We start from the raw sequence: 13,463 nt of genomic DNA on the forward strand, positions 1-13,463 counted from the left end.
GGCCATTTCTACCCTCTTGTCGTATATTTTAACCTCCATTTTGTGTCTTGTTGTGTGATGCAAAGGGTTCATTCATCAGACTCGTATCTAGAATTGATACATTGGAACTGTTAGCAGAGAAGGTTGTTAGACAGGAACTGCAAACATAATCATCTTTCAGGAGAAGAATCTTAATCAACCAGTCATACATAACAAATTTGTATAATAATCAACCGACTCACTTTGAAAGCCGTTTCCTGATGTCCTTGATCTGCTCATTTTTCTTGGTGAGGATCTCCTTCATGTTGCGGTAGGCAGAAGTCTGTTGGAACTTCCGGTCCAGCTCCTACACACACAAAACTCGATTGCATGATAACCTCGAAATGGCAGATATACAATTGGGTCCATAGCTCAAATGATAACTTCAGATCAGTACATTCGGAAAGTATTCACCCCCTTTAACTTTTTGTTACGTTACAGCCTTAATTCTAAAATGGATTAAATTGTTTTTCCTCCTCACTAATTTACACACAATACCCAATAATGACAAAGCAAAAACAGGTTTTTAGAAATGATTGCAAATGTATTAAAAATGAAAACATTTACATAAGAATTCAGACCCTTTACTCCGTACTTTGTTGAAGCACCTTTGGCAGTGATTATAGTGATTTGGAGAGTTTCTCCCATTCTTCTCTGCAGATCCTCTCAAGATCTGTCAGGTTGGATGGAGAGTGTCACTGCACAGCTATTTACGGGTCTCTCCAGAGATGTTCGATCTGGTTCAAGTCTGGGCTGTGGCTGGGCCACTCAATGACATTTATAGACTTGTCTCGAAGCCACTCCTGTGTTGTTTTAGCTGTCTGCTTAGGGTCGTTGTCCTGTTGGAAGGTGAACCTTCGCCCCAGTCTGAGGTCCTGAGCGCTCTGGAGCAGTTTTGGTGGTTCTCCATTTAAGAATGATGGAGGCCACTGTATTTTTGGGGACCTTCAATGCCGCAGAAATGTTTTGGTACCTTTCTCCAGATCTGTGCCTCGACACAATCCTGTCTTGGAGTTCTACGGACAATTCCTTTGACCTCATCGCTTGGTTTTTGCTCTAAGATGTACTGCCATCTGTGGGACTTTATATAGACAGGTGTGTGCCGTTCAATGAAAACAGTGCACCTGAGCTCAATTTCGAGTCTCATAGCAAAGGGTCTGAATACTTATGTAAATAATTTTAAAAAATTGCAAACATTTCTAAAAACCTGTTTTCACTTTGTCATTATGGGGTAGTGTTTGTAGATTGATGAGGAAAATAAATATTTAATCAGTTTGAGAATAAGGCTGTAACGTAATAAAATGTGGAAAAAGTCAAGGGGTCAGAATACTTTCAGGAAACACTGTATTTTGAGACTGAAGTTCACACAATTGTCCATTGGTTGAAATCAATGCAGGATTTATGTGAAACGCATCAGGTAGGTACCAGTATAGGGTACGGACCAAGCACGTACCTTCTCTGCCAGGGACAGTTGTTCCTGTACCCTGAGCAGGTCATGTTTGGCAGACACCAGGTTGTCCTGCAGGTCTCTTTGGGAGGCAGCGTTGACACTCAGGGACTTCTGGTAGTCTTCCTGCAGTGCTGCCACCGTGTCCTCCAGACTAGTGATCTCCTGAGAACGGGTGGCCATCTTGGGGAGAAACACACAGCATGTCAGTGGGTGAACTTTTATGCGCGTTCCAAAATGGCCCCCTTTTCCCGATACAGTGCAGTACTTTTGACCAGAGCTCTATGGGAATCGGGTGCCATTTGAGATGCACACTCAGATTGACATATATTCAACACACAAAGCATAGGGTCAGATTGATACATACCAGTTGATTTCCATGAAAGCAAATTAAATAATAGTAATCGTTTAGAAAAAAAGCAGGACAAAAGTTTCAACACATCATAAACACAAGTCCAGCATGTGGACAACTTCACTAAAAAGAAAAAAATTATACAATGCACAAAAATCAGAAAGTAAACAGGAAATACAACTGAAAAGTTAAGTGCAGTTGTCATTCTATGGTCTTTTGAACCAGATTTGTTTGTTATATTGTTAACCCAAAACCTTGAACCCATGGCCCTTTTATGGTGCTACAGTACTTGCTGTTCCCCCTTGACCTTCTGCAAGTCTTTGAGAGCTCTCTCCGCCCTGGTCTTCTCATCCAACGCACCCATGGCCTGAAAAACAATCAGTATACTGCATATAAGTGATACAAACATATAAGTGATACGATCATTCAATTAGCAAGGTCAGGTGTAGGTCAGGTGGAAACATGAGCAGAGTGCATTAGAGTAGAGTGCATTAAAGGGTGTGTTCGTAAATTCACTCTGGACGCTCTGCTCTGAAATGCAAGCTCTGATTGTCAGCTGGAATGGCAATAGCTAGAGTACTTGAACATAACTTACTTAGTTAGTAACATAGCAGGCTATTCTAGCCAGATAGCTAGCTTGCTACAGTACAGTGTCTTTCATTTGTTTATTTTAGGAGTATGGCACTGCCAACATTTTAATGGAAATCCTGAATATGTTAATCCTCAATACGCAGTTTACACACACGGATTCCAGACTATGCATATTACTATATTACTATTTTTTATATTACAATTTTTTTATTTTATTACTTATGTACATTAATGAAAAGGAGCCCCTTCCAAACCCCTCTCCGAGGAAATAGCTACCCAAATAACCAACCAGGCAGTTGGTCGGCTATCCATTCCACTCTAGCAGACAAGCAGCTCATGATTGTTCTGTGGTTACTAGGAAATCAGGAGTCATTCAGGTGAATATTGTCGTGCCATTATAAACTAATCATGATCATGGAAGTGATCAGGTACAGAACTTGACAAAATTATGTCCAAATCTACAGTACCACACCATTGATAAGCAACGTCATAACTAAGTAAGAACATGTCAATCAGAAATACACTTTATGGATTCAGATGTGTAAGGTACCTGGGTTTCCAAAGTCCGGAGCCTGCCTTTGAGCTTATTATTTTCCTCTTGTAGCCTTGATATCTCCTGATGAAAAACCAATGTGAAGAAACAGTTGATGAGATGGCTGGTGATATAGCTGCTGAGCTGGTGCTATTACAAAATACATCTGTACTACCAGATGAGGTTTGAGTACCTTACCTTGTTGAGAAGTTCAGATACCCCACCTTCATTCAGCGGTGCTAACTTGGGCTTGCTAATTTCTTGGTTAGTCTGGGTAAGGAAGTAAGGCATGTAAGTGAGCACATACTCTCCCATCAATAAATGGCATCAATATATGTTGTCAGCTGTCCATTACCTTGATAATGTGGACTTAAAACATTCACTTAAAAAGGTCTGCCATTTCCAATTGTGATAGGATTCAAGTGCTGTGTATTTTATGAAAGTGCAACATTTCAGCCCTAACCCTAAACATGTAATACATGCACACTTCTTTTTTATAAAGGGGAAATAGTTCAAAGTGGTTGGGCACTCACCTTATTTGGGTTTTTAAACTCAGTATTCTCAAACTCAGCCACTTGCTCTAACAACTCTCTGTAGAAAATGAAAAAGAGCAAAGGAGATGAGAAAAAGAGATGTACAAAAAATTTGAACATTTTATACTTTTAGGCACATTTATAGCTTATAAACGAACCAGAGTAATGACTAATAACATTCTAACCTTAATGTTTGATACCATAAAGTGAGTTTCATTGAGTGTACTGACTCATTGGGCTTCTGAAAGTAGGGGACAACTGGCCTAACAGCTTAGCATGTTTCTTTAGGAAAGAGATCAACAGAATAACATTGTGCAAAACATTTGACGTGGAGTACAGGGAAGCAGCCACCTGGCAGTTACTGTATGTATCTTTAAGAAGAAAAATAAAACACAATTGTTATCCTCCTGAAGATAGTTTAAATAAATGTCTGTGATAAACAAAGCACCCCGCTACACGCTTATATGTGGTTTGAAAAAGCTGCAGAATGCATGTAGCTCTTTGGCTACTATGGGCGTATTCCCTGCTTCTGACAGCCACACGGGATTGAGGCCTACGGAACACCTTCAGGGGCTTGGTAAGTTATCTTATTGAGTGACTGTAGACATAATAGAAACACAAAAACATAATCTACAAAAGCACAGGCTTGATTTTGTATGTTTTGTTTTTGTACTATGACTGGTGTCTGTGTAATAAAGGTCAAATGTAGTTTAAACACAGCTGGTTAATATTCTCAATTCAGCAGATGTTAGATGGCAAATACAAACAAAAGACCCAAATTGTTAGAAAAATTGAATTAAACCAATATCTCTCATTCCCTCACACTCATGTACCAATCTCACAACAACCTCACAATATCCTTAGAGGCAAATCAAAGTTTTGTTCGTAAAGTACGAAAATGGTCTCTCTAATACAATTCGCCATGTATTCACTGTCTCCATTCTACATTGCTGATGGACTGTCAGTTTTTCAACATCAAAAAGTTGGGACTGTAAAAGGAATGGCTTTCCCCTCCCTCTCTATAAAAAAACAAAAAAAACATTAACACAGTCCCTCAGCCTGGAAATGTACTCCACATCACAGAGCCATGTTATACATTTCAAAGTGGCAAGTTCAGATCCATCCTCAGAGTGAAGCAGTGAGTGAGGGAAGGGTCTTTAACCTCACCCACCCACTTCATTGTATTGTTGGGGGAAAAGTGTAGTGAAGTGAGAGAAACCGCTATCTGCTATTGACCCATTGCGTAATTGCTTCAATAGCCTTAAGTCTGAGTTTAGATTTAGGAAGTGCGCTATTGAGATTCATTGAGCCACCAGCTAGTTTCCAATGTTAAACTGAAATATACCTTCACATACACTCCCTAATTCTCAGTACTACCTACTCTTTTACATTTTAGTCACTAAGCAGACGCTCTTATCCAGAGCAACTTACAGTTAGGAGTGCATACATTTTTGTACTGGTCCCCCGTGGGAATCGAACCCATAACCCTGGCGTTGCAAGCGCCACGCTCTACCAACTGAGCCGCAAAATGGGCTTCAGCCTGTCCTTGAAGCCCCCCCTCATCCCCACAGTCCACTTCCGAGCCATCCCACCCCTCCCCACAGCCCACCTGTTCTCCAGCTCCGATATGTCAGTCTGCAGACGGAGGTAGAACTTTTCAGCCTGGGAGAAGAGCTGCCGAAGCAGCAGCACGTTGGTGTGGGCCGTGTTGATGAGCTCTGTCTCCACCTCCCCTCGCACAACCAGCTGCAGCCCGTCCAGCATGTCCCGCACCTCGTCCACTGTGAATGTCTCCTCCACTAGCCTATAATAGAATATAAATAGAATAACTCTTTCTCCCTGTGGGGGAACTTCTTCTTTGGAGATACACACAAATACCCTTCAAAGCTGTCCTAAAAAGACAGACTTGCATTCCTCTAACAAACATTGTTGACTAGCTGTGATTTAAAAAAAAAAAATTGTGTGATACAACACCTGCTGTCTTTAAGGTCCTCGAAGCAGGAGTCAATGGTCTTGAGTCTGATGATCCTCTTGGAGCGTGCAAAGCGCATGTAGTTGATGGCCTCATTCTGATGGTGCTCATTGAAACCAAACTCAGCCTTCAAGGAGATAGAAAGAGGGGCAGGGATGGATGTCAATTTCCAGCTAAGTAACATAAACTAGAAGACGGATCTGTGGTTGTGGCCCTCTTCAGGTTAAGTTACTGTTTCAAGCACAATATCGAACAATTTCTCTACTTCAAATTGGATTTGAATCCTAACCCCATTCTTAACCACACTGCTAACTTTATGCCTAACCTTAAATTAAGACCAAATAGCTCATTTGAGTTTTCCTAAATTTTTACGATAGTCCATTTTGACTGTGGCAATTAGTGGAAACTCTAGCTAATTAGCATGCAGCGCTGCGTCGTCATGGAAACGCCATTGTACATTCTAGAGGTCTAGCTAGCGAATGTTTACAATTTCGCTACTCACTGACTAAACTAACGTCAGCAAGCTAACTATCCGTGCAGACGACCGCATCGATTACAGAGATTGTTCGCGCACCAGACGTCACAAAGCATAATGCTGCTACTCTTTTCTTTATTTTACTCGAATTATGTCTACTGTATCCTGATGCCTAACGTTAACGTCGTTAGTCACTTTACCCTGCCTTCATGACATGACTCATGTATATATCTACCTCAAATACCGCATACACATTGATTTGGTACTCGTAACTATATAGCTCAATTCTTGGGTATTGTATTCCTCTTGTGTTAGCTACTATTTTTCTTTGAATCATTTTTTTTAAAAACTCTACATCGTTGGGAAGGGCTCGTAAGCAATCATTTCACGGTTAAGTCTAACATTACACCCGTTGTATTCGTCACATGCGCCGAATTACAATTTGATTTGATCCCTTGCTAAATCCACACCAGCAAGCTGGCCATATCATGTTGCTAGATACATAAGCTAGCTAGCTAACGTTAGCTGGGCTAAAGTAGCTTAGCTTGCTAATGTACTCACCATTGTTGACGCCAAACACCCAAATCTTTTACTGCTATTTGTTATGTTAACTGGCTAGACAAACGAATAGTTACACAACGCTTTTAACTGTCTATGTTTATTGACGGTGATATCTGAAAATATTACATCAGCTAGCTCGCCTCTTCAGCGCTGGAGATGTCTTGGATACGGAAAAGCGTCATTGCGTTGGTAACCATGGAGCACGTTCAACCATAGAACAAGTTCCTTGTTGGGTTAGCATTTCTAGTTCTATGCATTCTATGAAATGACTCGAGGGGCTATACAGTACATTCGGAAAGTATTCAGACCACTTCACTTTTTCCGCATTTTGTTACGTTAGAGCCATATTCTAAAATGTATTCATGAATTGTTTTCATCAATCTACACACAATACCGCATAATGAAAAAGCTGAAACAGTTTTTATAAATGTTTGCAAATTCATTAAAAAAATTAAAAACTTGAATATCTTATTTACATAAAAATTCAGACCGTTTGCTATGAGACTCGACATTGAGCTCAGGTGCATCCTGTTTTTATTGATCATCCTTGAAATGTTTCACAACTTCATTGGCGTCCACCTGTGGTAAATTCAATTGATTGGACATGATTTGGAAAGGCATACACCTGTCTATATAAGGTCCCACAGTTGACAGTGCATGTCAGAGCAAAAACCCAGCCATGAAATCGAAGGAATTTTCCATAGAGCGCCGAGACAGGATTGTGTCGAGGCACAGATCTGGGGAAGGGTACCAAAACATTTCTGCAGCATTGAAGGTCCCCAGGAACACAGTGGCCTCCATCATTCTTAAATGTAAGAAGTTTGGAACCACCAATACTCTTCCTGGAGCTGGTCATCCGGCCGTACTGAACTATCAGGGGAGAAGGGCCTTGATAAGGCAGGTGACAAAGAACCCGATGGTCACTCTTGACAGAGCTCCAGAGTTCCTCTGTGGAGATGGGAGAACCTTCCAGAAGGACAACCATCTCTGAAGGTCTCCACCAATCAGGCCTTTGTGGTAGAGTGGCCAGACGGAAGCCACTCCTCAGTAAAAATGCACATGACAGCCCGTGGTGGTGTTAGCATCATGACTTGTGGATTTTTTTTTCAGTGGCCGGGACTAGGAGACTAGTCAGGATCGAGGGAAAGATGAACGGAGCAAAGTAGAGAGAGATCCTTGATGAAAACACTCAGGACCTCAGACTGGGGCGAAGGTTCACCTTCCAACAGGACAACGATCCAAGCACACAGCCAAGACAATGCAGGAGTGGCTTTGGGAAAGTCTCTGAATGTTCTTGAGTGGCCCAGTCAGAGTCCGGACGAACCCGATCAAACGTCTCTGTAAAGACCTGTAAATAGCTGTGCAGCCTGACAGAGCATGAGAGGATCTGCAGAGGAGAATGGGAGAAACTCCCCAAATACAGTTGTGCCAAGCTTGTAGCGTAATACCCAAGAAGACTCACGGCTGTAATTGCAGCCAAAGGTCCTTCAACAAACAAAGAACTGAGAAAAGTGTCTGAATACTTATGTAAATTTCAGTTTATATATATATATATATATATATATATTAGTACCTGTCAAAAGTTTGGACACAATTACTCATTCAAGGATTTTTACAATTTATTTATTTTTACAATTTTCTAAATGGTAGAATAATAGTGAAGACAACAATGAAATAACACATATGGAATCATGTAGTCACCAAAAAAGTGTTAAACAAGTCAAAAGTTATTTTATATTGTAGATTCTTCAAAGTAGCCACCCTTTGCCTTGATGACAGCTGTGCACACTCTTGGCATTCTCTCAACCAGCTTCACCTGGAATGCTTTTCCAACAGTCTTGAAGGAGTTGTTGGCTGCTTTTCCTTCACCCTGCGGTCCAAATCATCCCAAATGATCTCAATAGGGTTGAGCTCGGGTGATTGTGGAGGCCAGGTCATTTGATGCAGCACTCCATCACTCTCCTTCTTGGCCAAATAGCTGTTACACAGCCTGGAGGTGTGTTGGGTTATTGTCCTGTTGAAAAACAAATGATAGTGGCACTAAGTGCAAACCAGATAGGATGGCGTAACGCTGCAGAATGCTGTGGTAGCCATGCTGGTTAAGTGTGCCTTGAATTCTAAATAAATCATGGACAGTCACCAGCAAAGCACCATCACACCTTGTTAAGGGAATTTTTATCAATGATGACTAATTATGTATATATTTCAATCAGGACTGACTAATCAGAATACTATTATGTTGCTGTATATGTATGAGTTTTCTTTCTTTATCCCAGTACTGAATATAATGTGTGTGAATGTGGTCAAGAGTTACAACAATGACTGTCTGTTCCTTGGTAGGAATGAATGGACGATATCTTCAGACTGGCTAGAATGCTTATCTACACGAGAAGACCTTGGCTCGTAAATTATATTAAATTGGTAGGGAGACGGATGTGGGAAGGCTTGAGATACAGCCTTTGTACTGGAACGGAGATGGCACGGGTTGGTGCTGAAACTAATGACGTCATTTTCAGTTTATAACCTGTGGTAAACTGTATCGTATTCAGTACTCTCGTGAATAAACTCTGCTGATTGACTTTAAGACTGGGCTCTGTCCATTATTATAGAATAAGGGTCTTACAAATCCTTATGAATTGACAGTGTTTAATTTAATTGGGTATTAAAACAGAGCAATTAAATTCCTTTAATACACCTCCTCCTCCATTCTTCACGGTGGGAACCACACATGCAGAGATCATCCGTTCACCTACGCTGCATCTCACAAAGACATATGGCGGTTGGAACCAAAAATCTCAAATTTGGACACATCAGACCAAAGGACAGATTTCCACAGGTCTAATGTTTATTCTTAGCCCAAGCAAGTCTCTTATTATTGGTGTCCTTTAGTAGTGGTTTATTTGCAGCAATTTGACCATGAAGGCCTGATTCACACAGTCTCTGAACAGTTGATGTTGAGATATATCTGTTACCGGAACTCTGTGAAGCATTTATTTGGGCTGCCTTCTGTATACCACCCCTACCTTGTCACAACACAACTGAGAATCAAACACATTAAGAAGGAAAGAAATTCCACAAACTTATCAGACCTCAGGATAAGACCCAGATGCAGACAGTTCGAAGTAACAAAAAAGTTTATTACAAAAACAGTGGGCAAGCAAACGACAGGTCAGTAATCCAGAGCAGTCCGAAAGGTACAGAACAGCAGTCAGGGTCAGGGCAGGCAGAATGGTCAAAAGCGGGAAAACTAGAAAAGAGACGAGCGAAAACAGGAGTACGGGAAACCGCTGGTAGGCTTGATGAGACAAGACAAACTGGCAACAGAAAAACAGATAACACTGGTATAAATACACGGGGATAATGGGGCAGATGGGCAAAACCTGGAGGGGGGGGGGGGGTGGAGACAAGCATAAAGACAGGTGAAACAGATCAGGGTGTGACACAAAGTGACTTTTAACAAGGCACACCTGTTAATTAAAATGCATTCCAGGAAGCTGGTTGAGAGAATGCCAGGAGTGTGCAAAGCTGTCATCAAGGCAAAGGGGGACTACTTTGAAGAATCTCAAATATAAAATATTTTAATTTGTTTAACACTTTTGGTTACTACTTGATTCCATGTGTTATTTCATAGTTGAGGTCTTCCCTATTATTTTACAATGTAGAAAATAGTAAAATAAAGAAAAATCCTTGAATGAGTAGGTATGTCCAAACTTTTGACGGGTACTGTACATTTGCAAACATTTCTAAAAAACAGTTTTTGCTTTGTCATGTGGTATTATGTGCTGATTGATGAGGGGAAAAAAACATTTAATCCATTTTACAATAAGGCTGTAACGTAACAAAATGTGGAAAAAGTCAAAGGGTCTGAATATTTTCCGAATGCACTGTACATGGGGTACCAGTACAGAGTCAATGTGCAGGGGTATGAGGAAATGGAGATATATAGGTAGGGGTAAAGTGACTATAGGCAACAGGATAGATAATACAGTATTTGATGAGTATGTAAGTGTGTGTGTGGCGAATGTGTGTTCGTGTTAATGTGAATGAGTGTATGTCTGTATGTGTTGGAGTGTCAGTGTAACTATGCCCTCAGTCATTGCTCATCCATATTTATATGTAAATATTCTTATTCCATTCCTTTACTTAGATTTGTGTGTATTAAGTAGTTGTTGTGGAATTGTTAGATTACTTAGATATTGCTGCACTGTCAGAACTAGAAGCACAAGCATTTTGATACACTCGCAATAACATCTGCTATCCATGTATGTGACCAATACAATTTGATTTGATTTGAAATTCACCCTGGAGTGCCAGAGTGTGCTCAGAGTTTGCTCTGGGTATTTGTAAATTCAGAGCATTGTCAGATTGTCCATCAGTAAATTCAGAGCATTTCGCTGTCGGAGCGTTCTGAGTGCACACCAATCCAAGAGTTCTGACCTCAGAACGGCAGTCAAGCACCCAAGCTAACTGGCTAAAGATGGCTAGCTTCCAGACACAAAAGAAAGAACACCTCACTCTGACCATTTTACTCACCCTAGCAGAGCCGGTTATGCTGTTTTCATGTTATCTAGAGAGTTGGTGACTAACTGTCCTGCTGGCAAGAATTTGTTACTATTTTTTTGCTGATGTTTTTGCTATGACCGGTCATATTCAATGGATGCTGTTTGTAAATGCTTCTGTTATTCTGCGCTCCGGCACACTCAGATGAGAGTGCTCCGAAATCGGAGTAGATAACCAGTGTGAATTTTCAAACGCACCCTATGTGTGGGTATGTGTGTGTAGAGTCCAGTGTGTGTGCATAGAGTCAAAAAGTTATTAACTATTTAGCAGTCTAATGGCTTGGGGTTTGAAGCTGTTCAGATGCCTATTGGTCCCAATCCGGCACTGTTTGCCGTGTGGTAGCAGAGAGAGCAGTCTATGACTTAGGTGGCTGGAGTCTTTAAATGTTTAGGGCTTTCCTCTGACACTGCCTGGTGTAGAGGTCCTGCGTGGCAGGGAGTACGGCCCTAGTGATGTACTGGGCCGTACGCACTACCCTCTGTAGCACCATGCGGTGCAGTGATGCCGTCAGTCAATATGCTCTCAATGGTGCAGTTGTATAACGTTTTCAGGATCTAAGGGCCCATGCCAAATCTTTTCAGCCTCCTGAGGGAGAAGAGACTTTGTCGTGCCCTCTTCATGACTGTGTTGGTGTGTTTGAACCAGTGTTTGGACCTTAGCGATGTCGACACCGAGGAACTTGAAGCTCTCGATGTGAATGGTGTTCGGCCCTGCATTTCCTGCAGTCCACGATAAGCTCCTTTGTCTTGTCCACGTTGAGGGAGAGGTTGTTGTCCTGGCACCACACTACCAGGTTTCTGACCTAATCCCTATAGGCTGTCTCATCGTCATTGGTGATCAGGCCTACCACCGTTGTGTCATCAAAAATCTTGATGATGGTATTGGAGTTGTGGGTGACAGGGAGTACAAGAAGAGACTTACTACGCAACCCTGTTGGGGCCTCCGTGTTGAGGATTTCCCACATCCTGTTTGGATATTTCTCAGGTTTTCGCCTGCCATATGAGTTCTGTTATACTCACAGACATCATTCAAACAGTTTTAGAAACTTCAGAGTGTTCCAAATCTACTAATGATATGCATATATTAGCTTCTGGGCCCTGAGTAGCAGGCAGATTACTCTGGGCATGCTTTTCATCCGAACGTGAAAATACTGCCCCCTATACTGCCCCCTAACAGGTTTTAAGCAAGATTCAAAATGCAGGTTCTGTAATGAAGAGGATATAGGCCTAATGCATAGGTTTTGGTACTGTCTGACAGTAGTTTCATTTTGGTTACAGGTTCAAGACGGGCTTTACCATCATTCCATCAAAGTACTAATTAACCCCAAAATTATCGTCTTGGGTGACCTCAATGTTCATATTCCCTCAATTAACAAAACAATACTGCTGCTCTGTGGAATATTAATATTTAAAAAACAAAGTTCTTTCTAATATTGAACCTGTTTATACAAGTTGTTAGGCACCAAATTAATCTTAGAAAGTACAATTGCCACTAGAAACCAAAAAACAGCATTAAAGAATGTCTGAGATTCTGAGCAATGGTGCTGGGAATCTCAGTAGGCCTATTTTTTAGAAAGCAATTGTTATTGAATAATATGAAATAAAATGAATACACAATACTATGAGGGCAAAAAGTTCCATATGCATAGTCTGCTTATCTTATAATTGATTGTCCCCATGACATTTCATATAGTAATGATTCCTGCTTACAATCTAAAATTAAAGGAGGAAGCACCAGTGACTCGATCAATAAAAAAAGTGGTCAGATGAAGCATATGCTAAGATACAGGACTGTTTTTCTTGCACAGACTGGAATATGTTCCGGGATTCCTCCGATGGCATTGAGGAGTACACCACTTCAGTCATTGGCTTCATCAATAAGTGCATCGATGACGTCCTCCCCACATTGAGCATAGGTACATACCCCAACCAGAAGCCATGGATTACAGGCAACATCCACACTGAGCTAAAGGCTAGAGCTGCCGCTTTCAAGGAGCGGGACTCTAACCTGGAAGCTTATAAGAAATCCCGCTATGCCCTCCGACGAACCATCAAACAGCAAAGCGTCAATACATGACTAAGATCAAATCATACTACACCGGCTCTGATGTTCATTGAATGTGGCAGGGCTTGCAAACCATTACAGACTACAAAGGGAAGCATAGCCGAGAGCCGCCCAGTGACACGAGCGTACCAGACGAGCTAAACTACTTCTATGCTCGCTTCGAGAGAAAATAACACTGAAACATGCATGAGAGCACCAGCTGGTCCGGAAGACTGTGATCACGTTCTCATCAGCCAATGTGAGTAAGACCTTTAAACAGGTCAACATTCATGAGGCCGCAGAGCCAGACAGATTACCAGGATGTGTACAGCGAGCATGCGCTGACCAACTGGAAAGTGTCTTCACTGACATTTTCAAC

At 41.4% G+C, this 13,463-nt stretch overlaps 1 protein-coding gene across 6 annotated transcripts; it reads right to left on the reverse strand.

Moving 5' to 3' along the window:
- lztfl1 (leucine zipper transcription factor-like 1) lies at nt 1-6,734 on the reverse strand. 6 transcript variants are annotated; one of them, XM_031796289.1, is made up of 10 exons: nt 6,608-6,734; nt 5,448-5,572; nt 5,083-5,277; nt 3,474-3,531; nt 3,139-3,210; nt 2,959-3,024; nt 2,125-2,184; nt 1,472-1,648; nt 222-325; nt 1-87 (listed from the first exon to the last, which is right to left on the reverse strand). In XM_031796289.1, the coding sequence occupies exons 2-10, from the start codon at nt 5,522-5,524 to the stop codon at nt 69-71; spliced, it is 828 nt and encodes a 275-aa protein (XP_031652149.1). In that variant the 5' UTR covers nt 5,525-5,572; nt 6,608-6,734; the 3' UTR covers nt 1-68. The 6 variants fall into 6 exon arrangements, with proteins under 6 accessions (XP_031652149.1, XP_031652148.1, XP_020363126.1 ...); XM_031796288.1 differs by having other exon boundaries at nt 1,472-1,630; nt 2,107-2,184; XM_020507537.2 differs by having other exon boundaries at nt 2,107-2,184; nt 6,608-6,733.
- Nucleotides 6,735-13,463: the final 6,729 nt, after the last annotated feature.

This window comes from Oncorhynchus kisutch, linkage group LG18, assembly GCF_002021735.2.
Source record: "Oncorhynchus kisutch isolate 150728-3 linkage group LG18, Okis_V2, whole genome shotgun sequence".
Taxonomy (NCBI): Eukaryota; Metazoa; Chordata; class Actinopteri; order Salmoniformes; family Salmonidae; genus Oncorhynchus; species Oncorhynchus kisutch.